Source organism: Oryctolagus cuniculus, chromosome 7 (assembly GCF_964237555.1).
Source record: "Oryctolagus cuniculus chromosome 7, mOryCun1.1, whole genome shotgun sequence".
NCBI classification, from domain to species: Eukaryota; Metazoa; Chordata; class Mammalia; order Lagomorpha; family Leporidae; genus Oryctolagus; species Oryctolagus cuniculus.
The window spans coordinates 158,506,527-158,530,911 of record NC_091438.1 but is presented as its reverse complement, the minus strand read 5'-3'; the positions used below and the strand labels follow the sequence as shown (position 1 = coordinate 158,530,911).

The 24,385-nt window shown below is 51.5% G+C and overlaps 1 protein-coding gene across 1 annotated transcript in view; it reads left to right on the top strand.

Moving 5' to 3' along the window:
* The first annotated feature begins 138 nt into the window (after positions 1 to 138).
* The window catches only part of SLC25A33 (solute carrier family 25 member 33), a 37,981-nt gene continuing 13,734 nt past the window's right edge, over positions 139 to 24,385 (top strand). Inside the window, exons 1-2 of the mRNA XM_051856882.2 lie at positions 139 to 419; positions 12,222 to 12,401. Coding sequence (XP_051712842.2) covers positions 364 to 419; positions 12,222 to 12,401 — 236 coding nt within the window. The 5' untranslated portion in view covers positions 139 to 363. The remainder of the gene's footprint in view (positions 420 to 12,221; positions 12,402 to 24,385) is intronic.

Here is a 24,385-nt window from a genome sequence, read left to right as displayed (position 1 = left end):
CCGCCGGCCGACCAATGAGAGCGCGCGGTCCCGGCCCACACCCCCGCCGCGCCCCGCCTCTCCGCTGGCGCCGCCGCGTGACGTCACGGCCCGGCCCCCGCCACGTGACGGCCGCGCGCCGGGCTCTGGCTCTCCGCTGGGCTCGCGCCGCAGAGGCCGGTGAGGCGCCGGCGGCGACGCCCGCGGAGGGCGCGGGGCGAGCGGAGCCGGGCGTCGGGGCCCCGCGCACGCATGGCGGCGGTGGCGGCGGCGGCGGCGCCGGAGGCAGCCTGAAGGCCGCGAGGCGGGCGGACCCGGCGACCTCGCGCACCCCTCGCGCCGCCCAGCGCCCGCGGCTGCCGGCGGCGGCGAACCGGCGCGGCCATGGCGACGGGCGCTCAGCAGAAGGAGAACACGCTGCTTCACCTCTTCGCCGGCGGGTGAGCCTCTGCGCTGAGCCGCGCGCGCCCCGGCCCCGGCCGGCTCGGGGGGCGGCTGGGGAGGGCCTGGGAGGGGCCGGGCGCGTCCCCTCAGGGCGATTGTCCCGCCCTCGGCGTCCGCAGCCTCCTCGCCTCCGGCTTGGCCGGGGCCGGGGCGAGCGAGGGCACCTGGGGGTGGGGGCGCCCTGGCGCCGGGGCCAGCGCGGCCGCCCCTCTGGCTGCGCCCCCGCTGCTCCGGCTGCGCCCCCGGCGCTCCGGCTGCGCGTCGGGGTCCTCCGCCCGGGCCCCCCACCACGTGCGGCGTCTCGGGATGGCGCCGGCGGTCGCGGAGGCGGGCAGGGCTGCGGGGTTGGACGCGGGCGAGGGCCCCGAGGTGGCGGGGGGCCGGGGTGCAGGCCAGCAACACGTGGGAGGGCCGGACGAGGGCCTGGAGGGTGGTGGCGGGGACGCCCCGGTGGTAAGGGCGCCCTTCGTCGGCGGGCAGGCGCCGTAGGAGGCAGAAGTAGGATTAGAGAGACTGGAAAGGGAGCCGGTTTGGGTTTTTTTTCTCCTCCTAGAAAATAGAAGTTAAAAGGTTTTTTTGCTTGCCTTGCAGTCGGCGGGTGTGGGTGGGGGGCGAGGACCCCGGGGGTCTGGCACAGCTCCCCGCGTGTAGGGCGTTTTAGGTAAAGTAGACTTCACCGTGGATTGCCCATTTGAGCCTTAAGTTGCAGCCTGGACTTGGCACCAGCGAGTTCAGAGTCGGGCAGCTCGGCTGTGAGGGTGACTGCTGAACGTGTGGCTGTCGCCCCTCTACTTTCTCTCCGACCGAAAGCCCCCGGGTCGCCCCTCCCTCCGTGTCTCCGGTGATGTTGCCTTTGAGAGCCACCCACGGGGGAGGCGGTCTTCAGGGAAGACGCGCTGTGTGCACATTTGTCACTCAGGAGAATTTTAAACGAGCTGGCTGGCCGGCTGCGAGGTGGGCCTGTGACAGATGTCTTTGTCTCGCACACTGGGAGCGATGCACGCCGGCTGACTGGTGGCCCTGCCTCCCCGGGCCTCCGCGTGCCCTCTGGGCGCAGGTGCGCCGCATTGGCCACAGCGCCTGGGTTGATGGAGATGTGGGCAGTTCATTAGGGTGGTGCCTGGAGCCACGTCCCTCGTTAGCAGCGTCTGGAGTTCCTGAGAGCTTTGCAGAGGGCGCTCTCAGCACACTGCTGCCGGGATTGTGGCCCGTGCCGGCAGGTACAGGACGGGCAGTTGTGGGGTTACAGTTAGCCCCTGGGCCTTTCTCCGCACCACAGCACCTGCTGCTGGTTGGTGCTGCTGCTAAGCTGGCGCCTTTCCAGAGAGCTAAGTTCATGCCTGTGAGGAGCTCTCTGAGAAGTCAGCCCCTCCTTTAGAAATAAGCCTGTCACATTTGTCTTGTGTGCTGAACAGCCTTTCAAAACTGTGATATCAAACAAGGCAAGTACTATTAAAATATGGTACTGAACAGATACCGCACCGGAACTTTGTTCTTCTTTTAATTGGAGATGGACAGAGACAGAGAGCTCCCGTCGGCTGGCTTACACCCCAGATGCTTGCCCTGGTGGGTGACGGAATCCGATTGCTGGAGCCATCACTGCTACCTCCCAGGGTCTGCATTAGCAGGAAGCAGGAGTTAGAAGCAGGAACTGGGGCTGAAACCAGGCACTTGGATGTGGGGCGTGGGCGTCTTAACCACCAGGCCGACCACCTTCTCCCAATGTCGCCTTGTGGGAAGAGAATACCTAAGGAAGATAATAAGTGCTGTAGAGAAGGTTCTATGGTATATGCGTTCCAATGTTCATTTCTAAAACCGACCCCCGTTCTGTACGTGGCTGTCTTGGTAGACGGGATGGTGTGTTCCTTGAGAGGCAGTCGCCACTGTGGCATCCGTGTTTCTCTGCCTTCAGTGCGTAGATTGTGAGGGGCTAGCAGTGACGACGCTCTCAGGGAGGATGTTGGAGCAATTTACAGCATGACTTATTCTGGTCACATACTTTCTTTTTTAAAGATTTATTCATGTATTTGAAAGGCAGAGTTACAGAGAGGCAGAGGCAGAGAGAGAGAGGTCTTCCATCCACTGACTCATTCCCCAGATGGCTGCAACGGCCAGAGCTGGGCCCATCCGGAGCCAGGAGCCTGGAACTTCTGCGATGGAGGGAAACCACATTGGCCACCAATGTGGTCCCCCACTAGGTGCAGGGGCCCAAGGACTTGGGCCATCTTCCACTGCTTTCCCAGGCCATAGCAGAGAGCTGGATGGGAATTGGAGCAGCCAGGACTTGAACCAGCGCCCATATGGGATGCTGGCACTGCAGGCCACCTGCTATGCCGCAGCACTGGCTCCTCTCATCTTATAATTTCTTTCTCATCTATTGTTGCTCATTCTTTGCCATTAGAAAGAACTGAACAACCTCATTTATACGTCTGTGTGTTTTTATTTCCTTTGGATAAACCAGAGAAGTACAGTTCCTGAATCCAAGCATTTTTGGCAGCACTTGGTCAGCTCATGGGCTAGGTTACTTGTGCAGGAGCAAACCTGATGCATTTGATCTTGATTTTTATTACCGGTAGGGTTTCTGCTTTCTTCCCTTAGGTAGTGTGGTTGTCAAAACAAAAAAGTATTCCAACACATTTTTTTATTACAGAACAAAGCTTGCCATTCCTTTTCTGCTGTTTAAACAACATCTCATCCAGAAAAACCCCGAAGGCCTATTTGCCAGGGAAATCCAGGAAGTTCTGTCTGTCAGAGGACCTGGGGGTGCTGCTTGTCCATTCGTGTCAGGGCTGCCTTCCCCTGATGGGCCAGAGCTGGCATAGCTGGCATAGCAGGGTGGCGATTAAGCCATGGGCTCAGTGCCTGAAATAGCTGGACTAAGCCGTTGTAGCTTTAGAGGTTGGCAACCTGGAATAGATGCTCTGGGTCTTATTTTTGTGGTTTTTGTTTGTTTGTTTGTTTGTTTGGTGTTATCAAATAGACTTATCCTTTTAAAACATTTTAAAGAGAACATATTGGTCTTTAGTGTCTTAGAATATATAGCCCACAGATATTTTTTTTAAAAAGATTTATTTATTTTATTTGAAAAAGTTACACAGAGAGAGGAAAGGCAGGGAGCGAGCGGTCCTCCATCCGATGGTTCACTCCCCAACCGGCTGCAATGGCCCGATCTGTGCTGATCCAAAGCCAGGAGCCAGGAGCTTCCTCCGGGTCTCCCACGCAGGTGCAGGGGCCATCTTATACTGCCCTCCCAGGCCATAGCAGAGAGCCAGACCGGAAGTGGAGCAGCCGGGCCTCGAATCAGTGCCCGTATGGGATCGAGGCACTTCAGGCCAGGGCATTAGCCCACCGTGGCCAGCAGGTTATTGCCCTGGCCTGAAGTGCTGGCATCCCATATGGGCGCTACTTCTAGTCCTGGCTGCTCCTCTTCGGATCCAGCTCTCTGCTATGGCCTGGGAGAGCAGTAGAAAATGGCCCAACTGCTTGGGCCCCTGCACCTGCGTAGGAGACCCAGAAGAAGCTCCTGGCTCCTGGATTTGGATTGGCGTAGCTCCGGCTGGTACGGCCATCTGGAGAGTGAACCAGCAGATGGAAGACCTCTCTGTCTCTACCTCTCTCCGTAACTCTGTGTTTCAAATACATAAAATAAATCTTAAAAAAAAAATTCCATATTCCCCCTACTATGGGCAGCTGTTGCCAGGTATACTCAGGTTCTGTGCTGTTTCTACGGTTTTTTTTTTTTTTTGAAGATTTTTTATTTATATATTTGAAAGCCAGAGTGACACACACACACACACACACAGAAAAGGAGAGGCAGAGAAGAAAGAGGTCTTCGACCCACTGGTTCACTCCCCAGTTGGCTGCAACGGCCGGAGGTTTGCCAATCCGAAGCCAGGAGCCTCCTCCGGGTCTTCCCTCGTGGGTGCAGGGGCCCAAGCACTTGGGCCATCTTCTGCTGCTTTCCCAGGCCATAGCAGAGAGCTGGATAGGAAGTGGAGCTGCCGGTCTCGAACTGGCGCCCATACTGGAAGCCGGCACTGCAGGCAGCGGCTTTACCTGCTACGCCACAGCACCGTCCCCTGCTTGTTCCTACATTTAATCTGTGTCACTAATGGTTACTTTTGAAGCATGAGAGAGTACAGAGATGGTGCAAGTTAGGTTTGTTTTCTAGGAGAACAAGGTGGAGAGGTTGCAAGACTTATTTGAAATACGAAAGAAATTTTGATCAAGCAAATATACAGTTTTGCCTAATTATGAACCTGGCTTATATATTGCTATGAATATAAATTTACTTTGATTTCACCCACTGTATTTGTATGTGTGAGAAACACTTTTTAATCATATGGTGTCTGAGAGATTCCCGATAGGATTTCAGCTTCATGCACTCAGGAGCTCGGCTGTTTTCTTCACTGCGACGTCCCAAGCACCAGGCACGTTACCGCTGCTTCATCAGCACTCAGTAATGACTGGGCAGGCGAGTAAAAGACATTTTGCATCTTACCTGGCATATGGATTAATGTCTCAAATAAGGATAAGAGGTATTTTATCTGTGAATTAAGAGTCGGTGCCACGTTGAGTTCTGCTGAAGCTTGCTCTTGTCTCTCTGAAAGGCAGGATTCTCTTGGGTCTTAAAAATTACTGAAGCTTTTATTCACTTGGGTGCTATTTTACATATTCTTTGCAGATGGAATCAATGCAGGAAAGAGCCTCTAAAGGAGAATTAGCTACATCAAAAATGGTTTTGTTTAAACCGAGTGAATGTATAATTTGCATAATCAAAATCTTTCAAGGTTTATGCCAGGTATTCAAATAGAACTTCCCAGAAAATTACAGTGTATACAGAAAAGCAACTAATGTCTTTGCAAGTAGGGACTGTAGAGGCAGCTGATGAGGAGAAGTTACTGGAAGCTCAGGCAGTATCAGCTGTTGGCAGAGCCCGTTTTGCCCACTGGAGGAAGCTGGGAGTGTGGAAACCAGTTCACTGTCAGTCGCTGGCTGTGGCCGTGGCTCCAGTGCCTAATGCCAGTGAGTAAATGTTTTAGGAAACAGAGGTTTCTGGAAAGACAGTTTTAAAAATTCTCCTGGTTGGGGCCAGTGTTGTGTTATAGCAGGTGAAGCCTCCACCTGCGGTGCCGGCATCCCATGTGGGCGCCAGTTGGAGTCCCTGCTGCTCCACTTCCAGTTCAGCTCTCTGCTATAGCCTGGGAAAGCAGTAGAAGAGGCCTGAGTCCTTGGGCCCCTGCACCTGCGTGAGAGACCCAGAGGAGGCTCCCGGCTCCTGATCAGCCCAGCTGAGTTCGAAGATAAAACAATATGTGTGAGCTACTTTAAAAGTTTATGTAACAGTCTGATCGTGCTACGTGGCAGAAACCCCAGTGTGTATACTGCAGGTGATCTGTAGCTTTGCCCTGCTGTAAGCTGGAGGAGGGAGGCGCCGGTCTGCAGGGGAGAGCCAGCAGGTGCTCTGTGGGTGTGACAGGAGTGGCTGAATAGCTTTTATGTAAGCCGTGCTAGACGGCACTCCTGGAAAGGCAGAATGAGAGAAGGTAGAGGGGTTGGGGGAGGGGGCATATTTATAGAAAAGAGAACAAGTGAAGAATAAGGAAAGGGGCAGAGAAAATCCACTTAATCTTTTTTTTTTGGGGGGGGGGGTTAGGCAAGTAGACTTCAGAGAGTAGCCACCACGCCTGCCTGCTCTCAGACATGTGGTGCTAGCTGCTGTTTGTAGCCTCGCTGCCACTGTCTTCGCATCCTTTGCTGTTTGCTGAGTGGAATGTCCCAGAGTCTTCTCTGGACTTTGGCATCAGGGACTAGAGCGTTATTACCTTAGGAGTGAAATTAAATTGATATCCAGGAAGTTTCTTCATGGCTGTCAGAAACTTGGCCTACTACAGACAAGCGTCGTAACTCCTCTCCGGGAGAATATTTACGACAAACTCTTAAGTACTTCCCTGAAAAATTGAGGTTTGTTTTTGGTTGTTGTTTTTGTTTTTGATGGGTCTTATTTAGGAGGCTTTAAGTTGTAACAGAAAAATCTCTCCCAGCTGGCTTGACTCTTGGTCCATACACCTGAATTCTAGAGGAGAAAACAGGCCTGAGGTGAGGCCTTGTCTAAGTAGCACGGCACTGTCGCGGGGCCGTCACTGTGCTGCCTGCCAGAGCGTCCTGATTCTCAGGTCGGTCTTCCCAGCAGCCCCTTGTGTCTCCCCATGCTGGGTGCACCTCTGACCCACCTTGCACACAGGTCTCGCACTAGGGATTGCGCCTGGCTGGTGCTGCTGGGCGTCAAGCTGGATCCTGTATTCTCTGAGCAGATGCTGGGGAAGTGGGTGGTGGTGTGCTGGCGGCTTGAGTGTGTCAGGGCAGGACTAGGAATGAGTTCAAGCCCTTCCAACCGTGTACAGCTGAACAACTTTGGGACCTTAAGATGCAGAGAAGAGAATAGATTCCAGGGAGGCAGCCAGCTGTGCCAGCCACATTATACTGCATTCAAATATGTTGTCTGTTTTATCGGTGCAGGATGTCTCAACCTTGCCTGGACAAGGATTTGTTTGTGGGCAGGGGCTGTCCTTTGCATTGTAGGGTGTCTAGCTGCATCCCTGTCCTCTACCTGTTAGATGCTAATGCCCCCCACCCCAACCAAAAATATCTTTAGATATTGCCGAATTCACTGGAGGTAGGGACAAAACTGCCCTAGTTTGAGAACCATTGAGTCTAGAGGGTTTTTTTTAAAAAAGATTTATTTATTTTAATTGAAAGTTACAGTTTTGCAGAGAGAGGGGTCTTGCATCTGCTGGTTCACTGCCCAGTCGGCCACAACAGCTGGAGCTGCACTGATCCGAAGCCAGGAGCCAGGAGCTTCTTCCCGGTCTCCTATGTGGGTGCAGGGACCCAAGGACTTGAGCCATCTTCTGCTGCTTTCCCAGGCCATAGCAGAGAGCTGGATTGGAAGTGGAGCAGCCGGGTCTCGAACCAGCACCAACATGGGATGCCAGCACTGCAGGTGGCAGCTTTACCCGCTACGCCACAGCGCCAGCCCCACCCTATTAGTTTTATACATATTGCAGCCATACATAAATAGAAGGTAAATGTGGAGATTCTGAAGTGGGATTTCTGTAACATCTCCTCTGTAAACCAGAGGCTCATTGCGCACACCCCTCAGAGCACGTGCCACACGCTGGAGCTCAGTGGTCTGAAATGTCGCCGACAGCCCAGTGAGTTACTGTCCCACCTGTGTCCCAGGAAGTGGCCGTGAATGTGACTTAGCCTGGCTGGGAAGGCCCTCAGATGGGCCGAGAGGAGCCTGGTCTGCGACTCAGCAAAGGTGGGCAAAAGTGCCCGCTGCCGCTGGCCACTCCCCGGATGTGTGCGCAGAGAAGAGAGGTTCTAGTTGTGACGCTGGGACGTGTGGAGAGACGAGAGAGGGCGTTCCTGTCCGTGTCCCCTCGTGGGTCTGATGGGGACTACAGCTGAGAGACTGGTAGCCTTTACCTGTTCTAGGACCGGCTGCTTCCTGCCAATGGGAGGCTGCTGCATCGCCCAGCCAAACAGAAAGGCGCTGGTGTGCGGGGGGGGGGGGGGGGGGAGGGGGGTAGGACGACACGTGGAGACTTCCTGCTCAGTCGGTCTTGTTTGCTCCTGGAGGGCGTGGAGGGAGACGGCTAGGCCACGTTGACTGGGTGTCCAGGGGCGTAGGGACCAGAGGAAGGGGATGTATCTAGTGCTGCTCCCAAGGCCGAAAGGAGAGCGGGAGGTGGACTGCTGGTGGGAGCGGGGGCGGGGGGGGGGTCTCAGTGTCAGGGCTCACGATGAGACTGAACACGACCTGCAGTGAAGTACAGCATTCACCCAGGCCTCTGGTCCAGCACACAGCCAGGTGGGCTCGCAGCGAGACAGGGAGTGGTTACGTCAGAACACCCCTCTCCTCCCTGGTCCTAAGCCCAAGAATCCTAAACAGAAGCAAAAGAGCAGCCAGGTTCCCTCCCTGTACCGTGTCTTGTCGAGCCACAGGCTAGGTGGCAGTGGTGCCAGGAGGTTTGGAGATGGAAGTCACCAGTGGGACTGAATTTGGAAAACAGGAAGGTGCAGGAGCTGCCCCTGATGTCACCAAGAGGAAAGAGGGACTCAGCAGAGCTCAGCTGGACGGCAGTGGCAGAACTATCTGTATTCTGTGGATTGAGACCCCGGGAGCTCAGGTGCCACTCGCGTTGGACAGAGCTTGAGCAGGCTACCAGGAGCAGGGCCAGGCAGGCGTGGAAGGTATTCTTTGTGTTGAAGAATGAGGAGTGACAGGTGAACATAATTTGCTGCAATCTTAAGTGCTTTGGACCTAACGTGATTAAATATTTTTATAAAAATTTGGAAAGCCAATCTAGATGAGTCAGTGTTTCATATCCATGTTCCCCCAGACTGGTTGGTTCATGAAGAAAGAAAAAAGTAAAGCTGAAAGATACTCGAAAAATTCTGCAACGAAATGTTTTACATTTCAGGAAGACTCATCTTCAGAAATTGTAGTCTACTATCAGAACTTGTCTTTTTTAAGATTGATTTATGTATTTGAGAGGCAAGCTTATAGAGAGGGAGACAGAAAGTTAGGTCTTCCATCTGCTGGGTCACTCCCCAAATGGCTGCAACTGCCGGAGCTAGGCCAATCCGAACCAGGAGCCAGGAGCTTCTTCAGGTCTTGCATTTGGGTGCAGGGGCCCAAGCACTTGGGTCATCTTCTACTGCTTTCCCAGGAGCATTAGCGAGGAGCTAGATTGGAGTAGATCAGCCGGGACTTGAACCAGTGCCCATATGTGATGCGAGCACCACAGGCAGATGCTTAACCTACTATGCCATAGCACCGGCCCCAAGAACTTGTTGTCTTCTAACCAAGAGTGGCTTAGTGGGGCCTGAGCTGTAGCATAGAGAGTAAAGCTGTCACCTGAAACGCTGGCATCTGATATGGGCTCCGGTTCAAGTCCCGGCTGCTCCACTTCTGATCCAGCTCTCTGCCATGACCTGGGAAAAGCAGTAGAAGATGGCCCAAGCCCTTGCGCCCCTGCACCCGCATAGGAGACCTGGAAGAAACTCCTGGTTTCGGACTGGCCCAGCTCCGGCTGTTGCAGCCTTCTGGGGAGTGAACCAGTGGATCGAAGACCTCTCTCTGCCTCTGCCTCTGCCTCTCTGTAATCTAGCTTTCAAATAAATAAATTAATTAAAAAAAAAAAAAAAGAGTGGCCTAGTGAATATGTGTTTGACACAGCTTAATGACTTAAAAATAGCCTTTGAACATTCTGCATCTAGTTTTTTTCCTAGTAGATAAGAAGGGCTTCCCTGCTGCGTAGTGACTTCGTTTTAATAATGGTACTGCCTCTTGCAGTGTGCTCTTACCTGTGGGCCAGCAGTGCGCTGTGACCTGTGGGGCAGGTGGCAGCCCTTAGAGGTGAGGCACCTGCGCATGGGAAAGGCAGATAGTGCCACTACCCGGAGAGAGAGGGGGCCAGCTCTCACCTGCTGTTTCACTCCCCAGGTCTCCCACATGGGTGCAGGGGCCCAAGCACTTGGGCCATCTTCCACTGCTTTCCCAGCTGCGTTAGCAGGGAGCTGGATAGGAAGTAGAGCAGTGAGGACTCGAACCAGCGCCCATATGCTGGCACTGCAGGTGGTGACTAACCTGCTGCGCCACATTCCCGGCCCCAGATAAACTTTTCTTTTCCTTCTATTTTTCACAAACTTTTTTAAGTGCCCTTATATATAACCCCCATTTAGACAGAGGGCCTGGTTCCTCTATGAAGTAAAGGTACATCAGTTCCTTCCTGTATTTCCTCCCTTTCACATCCAGTTATGGTCCCTTACATTGCTTTTGTGATGAGTGAGCTTTGGCCCACAGTTCAAAAAACACTGTGGGGGATAAACAGCTCAATTTGGGTTATCTTTGTATCATGATTTTAAGGCAGGTTTACCTACACAGCTAAATGGCCATTTTCCTCTCTTCTTCCCCCAACCCACACCTGTAATTCTGTCTTTCTGACACTCAGGTTCCTCATTGTAAGCTGAGGCTGATGGTTGCTACCTCACAGGGTAGTTGGAGGACTGGATGCTTTACTCGGTGGTCGCGGTGCCACTGTGTAGGCAGAGAGCCGCCAGCCCTGTGCTGTCAGGGTGTTGCTCGCTCTGTGCACCTGTGAGCTCCTGATTTTCAGGTCTTCCTTGGAGATGTTACCTCATTCATTGGCAGAGTCTGTGTTGGGTGTGGTTTGCTTCCCGACTTCCGGCACTTCTAACTGGAGGAGTAGGGAAGCTCATGGACACACCTGTATGTGCCAGGGCCTCTTCTGCCTGCCTGTTGTGGCTTTCCCCTTTCTTGTTGAACCATCTGCTGTGTGCCAGGTGCTGCACTTCAGCTGTGGATTCACAGCCCCTCGCCAGGGATCTCCCCGTCACGCAAGAGACAGCAGGCGACATTCTCAGTGAAATCCTGAGCGTGATTCCTTTGCTTAGCAAGTGTTGTCTGTGAACTGGGTGAGTGCTGTACCAGGCTGCAGAGCTGAGTAGGGCCCCAGGGTTTGACCTTGAGGAGCTCCTCCTAGCGGAGAGCAGTCTCTCCCAGGAGTAAAGTCTGTGTCCCTGGTGATGCGGCTGATAATTTTAGAGGGTATGTGACATTGTTAGTTAGTTACAACTCTCCCATCAAACATGGAATGCCATGGAGGTGTTGTAGGAGAAATGGAGGGTGAAGAAGTGTTGGGGCAGATGTTGTGGTGTAGCGAGTAAAGCTGCCGCGTGCAACGCCAGCATCCCGTGTGGGCGTTGGTTCATGTCCCAGCCGCTCCACTTCCAATCCAACTCCTTGCTAACAGCCTGGGAAAGCAGCAGAAGACGGCCCAAGACCCAGATGAAGCTCTGTCCCCTGGCTTTGGCCTGGCCTAGTGCTAACAGTTGCAGCCATCAAGGGAATGAACCAGTGGATGAAAGGTCTCTGTCTCTTCCTCTTAAAAAAAAAAAAGTTGTCTTGAAGAAAAATGTTTAAATAGTAATTCAGGGATCAGTGCTGTGGTGTAGCAGGTAAAGCCACCACCTGCAGTGCTGGCATCCCGTATGGCGCCAGTTCGCATCCTGGCTGCTCCATTTCCAATCCAGCTCTCTGCTATGGCCTGGGAAAGCAGTAGAAGATGGCCCGAGTACTTGGGCCCCTGCACCCGCGTGGGAGACCTGGAGGAAGCTCCTGGCTCCTGGCTTCAGATGGCCATCGCTCTGGCTGATGCGGCCACCTGGGGAGTGAACCAGCGGATGGAAGACCTCTCTCTGCCTCTGCCCCTCTGTGACTCTGCCTTTCAAATAAATAAATAAATAAATAAATATTTTTTTTTAAAAAAGTGAAGTAAACAGTGCTTTTCAAAATAGTGGCATTACCTAAATTGAATAACTTTTATTTATGCAGATATATCTAGAATATTCATTGCAGCATAGTGGTGAAATTGGCAATGTCATGAATGCTGACATTATCCCCTATATTACAGTGTCCTCTATACAGAGGGGTACTGTGAAACCAGTACAGGGGATGCCTCAGGCAGGCGTGAGAGGCGGAGTTGATAGATACTGTGTTTAGATGACTGGTGGGAGCGGATTGTGCTAGCGTGGTGACCGATTATCTTTTGCTCCTGGTTTCAACTGATTTTTCTCACCTCCCTTGAATTCTGATTTTTATTTAATGAACATATATACCTTTTTAAAGAGGGAAAAGTGAATTGCGTATTCTGCTTGTGCAGAGACCAGTACGGTTTTGCTGATCCCACTGTGGTCTCTGTTCACAGGTGTGGTGGCACAGTTGGTGCTATTTTCACTTGTCCACTAGAAGTCATTAAGACAAGATTGCAGTCTTCAAGATTAGCTCTCCGGACAGTCTACTATCCTCAAGTTCATCTGGGGACCATTAGCGGAGCTGGAATGGTGAGACCAACATCCGTGACCCCTGGACTCCTGCAGGTTCTGAAGTAAGTCAGTCTCCATTCAGTCCCTGCGCCTGCCACCCACACACCTACCCCCACTGTCAACACAGGTGTTCATCAAGCCCGTGAAATGGAATGTTCTGTTTGCAAAGTCTGGGTCCAAACCTCAAGGAATTAGTTGTGTGTGTGTGTGTGTGTGTGTGTGTGTGTGTGTATAATCAATACCTTTGAACTCTAACCTTGTTCTCTGGGCAGCCAGAGTCCCAGTGCGTGTGTGTGTGATCACTCTTGGGGCATTTAGAGCAATCCTAACAACATCAAATTGTCACTGTTGTTCAAATCTTTTGAGGAGTTACAAGAAGATAAGGGGTGGTAGAGTAACATCTTAAAAACTGCACATGGCCGGCGCCACGGTTCAATAGGCTGATCCTCCGCCTAGCGGCGCCGGCACACCGGGTTCTAGTCCCGGTTGAGGCACCGGATTCTGTCCTGGTTGCCCCTCTTCCAGTCCAGCTCTCTGCTGTGGCCCGGGAGTGCAGTGGAGGATGGCCCAAGTCCTTGGGCCCTGCACCCACATGGGAGACCAGGAGAAGCACCTGGCTCCTGGCTTTGGATCAGCGCAGCATGCCGGCTGCAGCTGCCATTGGAGGGTGAACCAACGGAAAAGGAAGACCTTTCTTTCTGTCTCTCTCTTCTCTCACTATCCACTCTGCCTGTCAAGAAAAAAAAAAAAAAAACTGCACACAGGGGCCAGCATTGGCATAGCGGTAAAGCCACCCCCCGGGGTTCCAGCATCCCATATGGGCGCCGGTTTGAGTCCCAGCAACTCCACTTCTGATCTAGCTCTCTGCTATGGCCTGGGAAAGCAGTGGAAGATGGCCCGAGTGCTTGGGCCCCTGCACCCATGTGGGAGACCCAGAAGGAGCTCCTGGCCTCGGATTGATGCAGCTCCAGTCATTGTGGCCAGTTGGGGAGTGAACCAGTAGATGGAAGACCTCTCTCTGCCTCTCCTCCTCTCTGTGTAACTCTGACTTTCAAATAAATAAATAGAAAAAAAGGAAGGATTATAAATATTTTAAGAGGGAGTGATAAGGACATAAGTTTTTCTTTTTTTTTTTTTTTTGTCTTGTTTTTGTTTTTTACTTTTTGCTTGGAAATAATTTTAAATCTGTAGAAAAGCCATAATACATTTAATAAAATGGCTTCTGGGGGCTGGGTCAGGCTGAAGCCAGGAGCCTGGAACTCCATCTGCGTCTCCTGTGGGTGGCAGGGGCCAAAGGACTTGGGCCATCTTCTGCTGGCTTCCCAGGTGCATTAGCAGGAGCTGGATCAGAAGTGGAACAGCCATGACTCAAATTGGCACCCATATGGGAAGCCAGTGTTGTAGGTGGTGCCTTAACCGACGCGAGCTCTAGAATCTTGTACTTTAAAGAGATAAATGATAGTTGAGCTGAACGGCACATGGTGTGCAGTCTCTGGAAGTTGCCCTTGGAGCAGGGAGTGCTGAGGGAAGTCGGGGCTGTTTTCTCAGCAGGGCTTCCTGTTTGTACAGAGACATATCTGGGAAACCTCAAAAAGGGCAGTGAGGTGGAAATGCCCTGACCCAACCACCGCAGCACAAAGCACTCCCGACGCAGCACAGCCCCACTTCAGGGGAGGCAGGTTGGCTGCTCACCTGCTGTGAGTCCCTCAGGCATCGGGGCCAGCTTGTCAGGAGTGAGCAGACCTGGGCAGCAAGACCATGCTGGGCCCTGGGAGAGAGGAGTCCTCCCCAGAAAGGGGGAGCCCCCTTCTGGAGACTCCAGGGGAGTCAAGTATGTAAATCAAACTCTGAGAAGCCGATAGAGACCCAAGTGCAGCAGGTCAGGGACAGGCACAAGTCAGACAGAAATGAGAGACGGAGAGGTGTACTGTGATCTCAGGACAGGAGGATGAGCTGGGACCACGTCCCCTCTGGGTGTTGCCTGTTCACACCTGAGGCAGTGTCCTGTGTCAGGTGACACCTTCTGAGGAACAGGCAGAGCCTTGGACACAGTGAAACTGAGTCAGGTCATTGGCACACTGTACCAACTTTCACGGTGAACTTCCTCCTCTGTGCTTGCCAAATAACTCATGACCAGTGAAGTCAGATTTACCGTAACTGGGGAGCTGTTACTCAAAGCTGTGGTGTCCACAGGACCATGCCCATGATAATCTGAGTTTCATAGGATGTTTTTTCTGCATCCCATTATCTGTCTCCTACTGCCGGTAACCCCCACATGCTTCCCAGAGTGTGTATGTGTGTCTTCATGTTCCTCAGTTGAGGCAGTTGTTTCATGAACTACAAAGGAAAAAGCCACTTTCATATTTTAAGATTCAGGGATGGGGGCAAGCATTTTGGTGCAGTGCCAGCATGCCCTGTCAGAGCACGGATTCCAGGCCCTCTGTTCCACTTCTGATCCAACTCCTTGCCAGTGTACCTGGGAAAGTGGCGAAAGATGGCCTGAGTGCTTGGGCTGCTGCTATCCATGTGGGAGACCCAGATGGAATTTTGGTCTCACTTCAGCGTGGCCCATCCCCTGCCATTGCAGCCATCTGGGGGACGAACCCTCAGATGGAAGGTGTCTTTCGCTCTCTGACTCTGTCTCTCCCTCTCTCTCTAACTCTGCCTTTCAAATAAATCAGTACATCTGAAAAAAGAATAAAATCAGGGGCCAGCTTCCACGTCATACAAACTCAGACCTTTTCCTGGTCGAGGCAGCCTTGGCTACCAGGTAGTGAGATGTTGTTTACCTGTGGGTGCCATGTGAAACCACCTCCACTCGTTCACGTCCAAATGTAAGGGATGAAATTGTTACATAAAATATTACTTATATGATGTTTTGTTAGAAAAGCATTTGTAAAGTGGCATTTTTCACCCAAGAGCTTTTGATTCAGTATTTCTTCTGCTTGGAATACATATTTTTAAGAATTTTCAGTGCACCTCAGCTGATAATTAATAGCTTTCAAGTGAAAAAGGCTTCTTTGATTCTTTTTTTTTTTTTTCATAACAACCTAAGGGCTTAGCACTAAGGCATGGCATTAGCCCTACTTCATAGATGAGGACATAGTCATGCTTCATGTTTAGCTACCTTATTTCTAAGAAAGATTAGAAACTGCTAAGAGTAAAGTAAAAATCAACAGCAAAAAAGTCCTTGGGACGAGGACTCCTGCGTGGAGACAGGAGGCTTGCAGCCTTGTCTCCTCCTGTGCTGGGAGGTCCCAAGCTCAGCCTCTGCTTCCTGTGGCCGCCGGTACTGTTTGTAGGGGACAGTGTTTCTCCTCTGAGCCGCCTGCTCTCCATCCAGCTGCCTGCTTCCAGCCGTCCAGAGTGGAATGTGTGCAAAGCCGAGCTCCCTGACACCTGCTGCTCCCAGAGCCTTCTCTGTCTCAGCCAACAGCTGCTGGCCCCTTCAGCCTTGTGGATCTGAAGCCTCTGAGTCATCCTTGGACCTTATTTCTGTTGACCCCACAGCACACCCTGTCAGCTCTTACCTTCAATATATACACACAGCCTGACCCTCTGCACTGCCTCCTCCTTCCCGACGGAAGCTCCCCGACCACCCGAGTCCCTGCGTCAGCTTCCTAACTGCTGTGGCCAAGACCTGGCCATCCTCCCGCTTCTCTCTCTCCCTGCAGAGCAGCCAGACCCTCGGCTCAGCTCCTCCAGCGATAGCCATCCCCTCCAGCTAAAAGCCACAGGTGTCCCTGAGCCCTGCCAGGCGCTACACAGTGGTTCCCCAACCCATTATTTCTCTGACTTCATCTCCTGCTTCCTCTCTCACCCTCCCAAGCCTCCTTGTGGCTCTGTTTGTTTTTTTTTTGTTTTTGTTTTTGTTTTTGTTTTTGTTTTTGACAGGTATATAGATAGTGAGAGAGGGAGACATAGAGAAAGGTTTTCCTTCCATTGGTTCACCCCCAAATGGCCGCTACAGCCAGCGCTACGCTGATCCCAAGCCAGGAGCCAGGCACTTCCTCCTGGTCTCCCATGTGGGTACAGGGGCCCAAGCACTTGGGCCGTGCTCCACTGCCCTCCTGGGCCACAGCAGAGAGCTGGACTGGAAGAGGAGCAACTGGGACTAGAACCCGGCGTGTGGCTCTGTTAAAAGGCCAGGGACACTTTCCAGTACTGGGTCTTTCCACTGAATTGGTCTGTGAGCTGGTTCCCAGTTGTTACCTGTGTGGGAGGGCCTCACAGTGACCAAGCTGTTTAAACCTGAGCCCCACCCCCAGCCCATCCCTTCTTCCTGATTTATTTTTATCCAAGGCACTTAACCTCCATGCAGAATGCAATGTAGTTTGTTTATTTACATTCTTTTCTGTTTCCTACCCCCATGGAACTTCTTTGGAAATAGGGCTTTTGTTTGTTTTGATTACTGAAGTGTCCCCGAGCACCTAGAATGTTGCCTGTCACAGACTGAGTGTTGGCCTGGGAGTAAGATAGTGCACATAGAGGTGTACCACCCGGCCCCTTTGTGAGTGAATCCTAGCTGCTGCCCTTGTGCTAGGCACTGTCTGTGCTTTGTAGGCATAGGATTTTTAATTGAGTTTCTTGGTAGCCAAGGCAAAAGAGGAGCGTGCAGATTGCCTGATTCTCTTGGGAAGGAAGCATGCTGGCTCTAGGGCAGGCAGGCCCTCCCTGTGCACAGGCTGCTGAGCCTCAGTGCTCACCCAGAGACTGTCCCCGGGAGAGGCCGGGGCAGTGGTGTGGCAGCGGGGGGCTGTGTGAGCCTCTCACCTGGATTGTTGCCTCTGCTCGTCCCAGCAGCCAGCCCGAGGCAAGGACAGTGAGACCAGGCACTGAGGGCTCTTCAGCCGGTCAATGCTGAAACAAGGACAAGGCCCAGGCTCTGCCCTGTGCTGCTGACCCCTTCTCTGCTTTCTCTTCACACTCTCAGAAGACAGAGATGATCCCTAACCCCAGTGAGTCGGGGAGCATTCCTTCAAACCCAGCCACAGAAGCTTGCATTAAGAAACTGTCTCACAAGAGGATTTGTCTACCAGAAGTTTATTTTTTATTTATATTTTATTTATTTATTTGAGAGGCAGAGTTATAGAGAGAGGGAAAAAACAGAGAGAAAGGTCTTCTATCCACTGGTTCACTCCCCAAATGGCCTGAACAGCCCGAAATGGGCCGATCCAAAACCAGGAGCCAGAAGCTTCTTCCGGGTCTTCCACGCAGGCAGGGGCCCAAGGATCTGAACCACCCTCCACAGCTTTCCCAGGCCACAAGCAGAGAGCTGGACCAGAAGAGGAGCAGCCGGGAAATGAACTGGCGCCCATATGGGATGCCGGTGCTGGGAGGCAGAGGCCTAGCCTACTGCGCCACAGTGCGGGCTCCAGGAAGTTTATTTTTCAAAATGTAAACCACTGCTGGCGTCTCACATCAGGTTAGCCTGTTCGAGGGAAGATCCACTGGAGAATCAGCAGTTCTTTCCTTTTTTTTAACTAAGAAAAGGCAAGATGTGGGCAGACTCAGGCCCTTGCTGTTAAGTTTACCAGAGCAATGCAAGAACTTTATTTATTTCAGATACCTGCTTTAAAACAGGTATTATTTTTCAACAGAACTCCTAACCTTTAAATTCTGAGGTTCCTTATATTTTTTTTTCCAAAACTTTTTATTCTGGAAAGTAATATACATACTTGTGAGCTAGTATCTCTATTTTTTCTTTTCTTTTAAAATTTATTTGAGAGGCATAGAGAGCTCCCATCTATGCTGGTTCACTCTCCAAATACTCCCAACGACTGTGGTTGGATGGGGGGCCAAGCCAGGAGCTGGGAACTCAATCCAGGTCTTGTGTGAGTGGCGGGAACCCAACCCCTTGAGCTATCGCCACGTTCTCCCCATGTCTGCATTAGCAGGAAGCTGGAATCAGGAGCAGAGCCAGGTATTGAACCCAAGTATTCTGACATGGAATGTCCAGGCACGCGAACCACTGGACTAAGTGCCCATCCCAAGTCTGTCTTACACACTGACATATTCAGATGAGATGTCTGTCTCCAGCTGGTCTGTGGTGTGCCTCTTATGATCTGAAACCAGTGAGAGAATAACAGGGTCCTATTGAAAACAAGGTCCTATTTTCTTCCTGTATTTCTTTCTAAAATAAAGTCTGTGTGACTGTGGGAAAATGCGTCTGGACCCTTCCATACTTATTTTGAAGCTGAAGTGTGCCATTTATAGCAGGAGCTGGATTGTTCCAGAAGAGTGTTTGTTATAAACATCCAGATAGCTTAGACGTCTGGATTATGTAAGAGAGATTTGACTTTGTTCCAACTGTTAATATTCGTAACTATGGAGACAGCCTTTCCCCGGTTCTAAAAGGCCTGAGTCACTTGAGGACATGCGCTCCTGCTGCATTATGGATGAGGGCTGCAGGCTTCCTGGGCCGAGATCCCGTAACCGTGTTTAAGTGACTCCTGGAGCTGCACAGTGTGCATCCTGGGGACCACAGAGAGAAACTACACTTTAGAGGAGAATACGTGCGGCCTTTGGGAATCTGCTATTTACTATGTCACAAGGACGGGTCACTTCAAGGGGTTATTTGGGAGAGTGTTTCTTCAGAGATCCTAGCCTTTTTTTAAAACTATGTTTGGACACTTTTTTTCTCTTTAAATCAGGAATGGTAAAGCAACTATTTTGTTTTTCTTTAAAGATGTATTTTATTTATTTGAAAGGCAGAGCTAGAGAGAGGCAGAGGCAGAGTGTGGTGGTGGTGGGGGTCTTCCATCTGCTGGTTCACTCCCCAGATGGCTACAATAGCCAAAGCTGAGCTGATCTGAAGCCAGGGGCCAGGAGCTGCTTTTGGGTCTCCCACGTGGGTGCAGGGGCCCAAGCATTTGGGCCATCTTCCACTACTTTCTCAGGCCATAAGCAGAGAGGTTGATCAGAAGTGGAACAGCCGGGACTTGAACCGGATCCCATATGGGATGCAGGCACTGCAGGTGGTGGCTTTTATCTGCTATGACACAGTGCTGCCCCCGGCATGTTTTTTTGGTTTTTTTTTTTTAATATTTATTTTATTTTATTGAGAGGTAAAGTTACAGAGAGAGTTAGAGACACAGAGAGAGAGGTCTTGCATCTGCTGATTCACTCCCCAAATAACTGCAATGGTTGGAGCTGAGCCAAACTGAAGCCAGGAGCCAGGAGCTTGTTCTGGGTCTCCCATGTGGGTGCAAGGGCCCAAGTACTGAGGCCATCTTCCACTGCTTTCCCGGGCTATAACAGAGAGTTGGATCAGAAGTAGAGTAGCCAGGACTCGAACTGGCGCCCATATGCTATGGCCTGGGAAGGCAGTAGAAGATGGCCCAAGGGCTGGCGCCGCGGCTAAATAGGCTAATCCTCCGCCTTGTGGCACTGGCACACCGGGTTCTAGTCCCGGTCGGGGCACCGGATTCTGTCCTGGTTGCCCCTCTTCCAGGCCAGCTCTCTGCTGTGGCCAGGGAGTGCAGTGGAGGATGGCCCAAGTGCTTGGGCCCTGCACCCCATGGGAGACCAGGAGAAGCACCTGGCTCCTGCCTTCGGATCAGCGTGGTGCGCCAGCCGCAGCGTGCCGGCCGCAGCGGCCATTGGAGGGTGAACCAATGGCAAAGGAAGACCTTTCTCTCTGTCTCTCTCTCTCTCACTATCCACTCTGCCTGTCAAAAAAAAAAAAAAAAAAAAAAAAAAAGAAGAAGAAGAAGAAGATGGCCCAAGTCCTTGGGCCCCTGCACCCATGTGGGAGAACTGGAATAAGCTCCTGGCTCCTGGCTTCAGATCAATCCAGCTTCAGCCATTGCAGCCGTTCGGGGAGTGAACAAGCAGATGGAAGACACCCCCTTCCCTGCCTCTACCTTTGTAACTCCACCTTTCAAATAAATAAATAAAATCTTTTAAAAGGGGAGCGAGGGGGCTAGGCTTAGTCTGCCAGAAAAGAAAGGATCTTATGACTAGTAAATAAGACCATTATCTCTCATATTTTGAAATAGTTGAATTATGTCAATGGAACTGAAGTCTGTCTTACTATTGAATAATAGATTTATTGAGATATTACTCACATACCATAAAATCTGTCCCTTGGAAAAGCGTGTTTGTAATGGGATCCTTAGCATTTCAGTGTAAGACCATGCTGTCTGTGAATGTAGTTGTACCTTTTCCTTTCCTATCTAAATACCTTTTCTTGTGTAATTGCTAGCTGCCGCCTTTTGTTTTTTTAATATTTATTTATTTATTTGAAAGTCAGAGTTACAGAGAGAGAGGAGGAAAGGCAGAGAGAGATAGAGAGAGGTCTTCCATCCACTGGTTCACTCTCCAAATGGCCACAATGGCCAGAGCTGGGCCAATCTGAAGCCAGGAGCCAGGAGCTTCTTCCTGGTCTCCCATGCGGGTTCAGGGGCCCAAGGACTTGGGCCATCCTCTACTGCTTTCCCAGGCCACAGCAGAGAGCTGGATTGGAAGTGGAGCAGCTGGACTTAAACCAGCGCCCATATGGGATGCCGGCACTGCAGACGGCGGCTTTACCCACTATGCCACAGCGCTGGCCCCTAGCCTCCTGCTTTTAAGAAATTATGTGTTGTTTATTTGAAAGTCAGAGATAGTGCTTCCATCCACTAGCCCACTCCTCAGATGCCCTCACCAGCTGGGACAGGGCCAGGCCAAGGCTGGGAGCTGGGAAGATTATTCAGGTCCCCACCTCAGTGGCAGGAGGTCAAGTACTTTAGCCATCACCTGCTGCTTCCCAAGGTGTGCTTTGGCAGGAAGCTGGGATTGGGAGTACAACTAGTACTCAATTCCGTGACTCCAATGTGAGCAGCAGCTTAGCCACCCCTAGCCTGCAACTCTTTAGAAAAGCTCTTAAAAGCTAACAAATAGGGGCTGGTCCTGTGGCACCATACAAAGCCTCCGCCTGCCACACAAGCATCCCATGTGGGTGCTGGTTTGTGTCCTGGCTGCTCCTCTTCAAATCTAGCTCTTTGCTTATGGCCTGGGAAAACAGCAGAGAATGACCCAAGTCCCTGGGCCCCTGCACCCACGTGGGAGACCTGAAAGAAGCTCCTGGCTCCTGGCTTTGGAGCATCCCCATTCTGGCTATTGAGGCTATTTGGGGATGGAAGACTTTTCTCTCTGTTTCTCCCTCTCTCTGTCTGTAACTCTGCCTTTCAAATAAATAAATAAAATCTCTTCTTAAAAATATTCTTTATGTTAAACAATTGAAATGTTTTATGAGCATCTAAAATAATTAGGAGACAAGCATCCGGTGCTATGGCACAGTGGGTTAAAGTCCTGGCCTGCAGTGCTGCCATCCTGTATGGGCACCAGTTTGAGTCCTGGCTGCTCTACTTCCAATCCAGCTCTCTGTGGTGGCCTGGGAGAGCAGTAGAAGATGGCCCAAGCCCTGAGGTCCCTGAACCCACGTGGGAGACCTGGGAGAAGCTGCTAGCTCCCGGCTTCAGATCAGCTTAGCTCCGGCCATTGTGGTTGTTTGAGGAGTGAACCAGTGGATAGAACACCTCTCTCTCTCTCTCTCTCTGGCTCTACCTCTCTCTGTAACTCTGTCTTTCAAATAAATAAAATATTAAATCTTTTAAAAAATAATTAGGAGACAAGAAGCTAAGATTCAAAATCTTATGTGGGGCCGGAGCTGCAGCTCACTAGGCTAATCTTCCACCTGCGGCGCTGGCACCCTGGGTTCTAGACCCAGTTGGGGCACCAGATTCTGTCCCAGTTGCTCCTCTTCCAGTCTAGCCGTCTGCTGTGGCCCGGGAAGGCAGTGGAGGATGGCCCAAGTGCTTGGGCCCCACACCCGCATGGTAGACCAGGAGGAAGCACCTGGCTCCTGGCTTCGGATTGGCGCGGCACCAGCCGTAGTGGCCATTTGCGGGGTGAACCAACGGAAGGAAGACCTTTCTCTCTCTCTCTGTCTAACTCTGCCTTCAAAAAAAAAAAAAAAAAAAAAACTTATGTGGGGTAAGCATTGTGACACAGAGGTTAAGATGCCTCTTGGGATGTTCACATCCCATATCTGAGTGCCTGGGTTCAAGTCCCATTCTTCTTCAAGTACTTGGGTGTCTACCACCCACATAGGAGACCCAGTTAGAGTTCTCAGCTCCTGGTTTTGACCTGGCCCTGCCCTAGCTACTATGGGCAATTGTGGAATGAACCAGTGGGTGAAATCTCAGTGTCTCTCTCTTTCTCTTTCTCCCCCACCCCCCGTCACTCTGCTGTTCCAATAAAGAAAAATAAGCAAAAGTTTTAAAAAATCTGATGTAGTTTGTACATTCGGGGAATATCAGGCATGCATTTCTGTGGCGATTAGAGGAAGAAAAGAAAGCTGTACATGGACAATACTTTAACATTACCCAGCATGCCTTGGAACAAAATGTCAGCCTAGCCTCTTTTGCACCAAAAATTTCAGCTTGATTTTAGAAACTTTTTTAAGATTAATTAATTTGTTTATTTGAAGGTCAGAGAGAGAGAGAGAGAGAGAAATCTTCCATCTCCTAGTTCACTCCCCTGGTGGCCACAACAACCAGGGCTGGGCCAACTGAAGCCAGGACCCAGGAGCTTCTTCCAGGTCTCCTACATGTGTAGCAGGGACCCAAGCACTTGGGCCCTCTTCTGGTGCTTTTCCTAGGCCATCAGCAGGGAGCTGGATCAGAAGTGGAACAGCCAGGACACGAATCAGGGCCCGTATGGGATGCGGGCTTTGCAGGCAGTGGCTTTACCTGCTGCACCATGAAGCTAACCCCAGAAACTTTTTCTTAATGGGAAATGTAGAAGTGGTAGAATAGGATTGGTAGGACTCACTTTACTGTTGGCATTATAGGAACATCTTTCCATGAAGTAAAAGGTAACTTTTATTACATTCCCAGTGTCTTGTAATGGAGGTAAATTTTGACTGGGATGTGATTATCTGTGAGCTGGACCAACTTAGAATGCTTTCACACTGGAAGCGCTCTGCCAAGTAAAGAAAAATCCTCAGTAATAGCGGAAGGTTAGATTAGAGAAGCCCACAGTGATGTGAATTCTATTGGATGCTTTACAAATGGGACCACTGAAGAAGAGATTTAACCGATGTGAATCACTGTTTTGGAGTAGAAAGATGCCTCTGAAGAATGCTCTGTGTGGTCCTCGAGGATTTTCTGAGGCGCTCCTAATCCAGGACAGTTGAATGCTTTCAAACTTTTTCCTTTATATTTATTTGAAAGGCAGAGAGAGGCCGGCGCCGCAGCTCACTAGGCTAATCCTCTGCCTTGCGGCGCCGGCACACCGGGTTCTAGTCCCGGTCGGGGCGCCGGATTCTGTCCCGGTTGCCCCTCTTTCAGGCCAGCTCTCTGCTGTGGCCAGGGAGTGCAGTGGAGGATGGCCCAAGTGCTTGGGCCCTGCACCCCATGGGAGACCAGGAGAAGCACCTGGCTCCTGGCTTCGGATCAGTGCGGTGTGCCGGCCACAGTGCGCTGGCCACGGCGGCCATTGGAGGGTGAACCAACAGCAAAAGGAAGACCTTTCTCTCTGTCTCTCTCTCTCACTATCCACTCTGGCTGTCAAAAAAAAAAAAAAAAAAAAAGGCAGAGCGAGACCTTCCATTTATTGGCTCACTTGCCAGCTGTCTACAACAGCCAGGGCTGGGCCAGGCTGAAGCCAGGACTCCAGAATACAGTTCTGGTCTCCGCTCTACCCTGCGTTCATGGTGCACATTAGCAGGAGGCTGGAATTGGGAGCAGAGCCAGTTCTTGAAGCCAGGCACTCTGATTGTGTGATTGGATACCGGTATTTCTTTTTTTTTTTTTTTTTTTTTTTTTTTTTGACAGGCAGAGTGGACAGTGAGAGAGAGAGACAGAGAGAGAAAGGTCTTCCTTTTTGCCGCTGGTTCACCCTCCAATGGCCGCCGCTGCAGCCGGCGCACCGCGCTGATCCTGGCAGGAGCCAGGATCCAGGTGCTTTTCCTGGTCTCCCATGGGGTGCAGGGCCCAAGCACCTGGGCCATCCTCCACTGCACTCCCTGGCCATAGCAGAGAGCTGGCCTGGAAGAGGG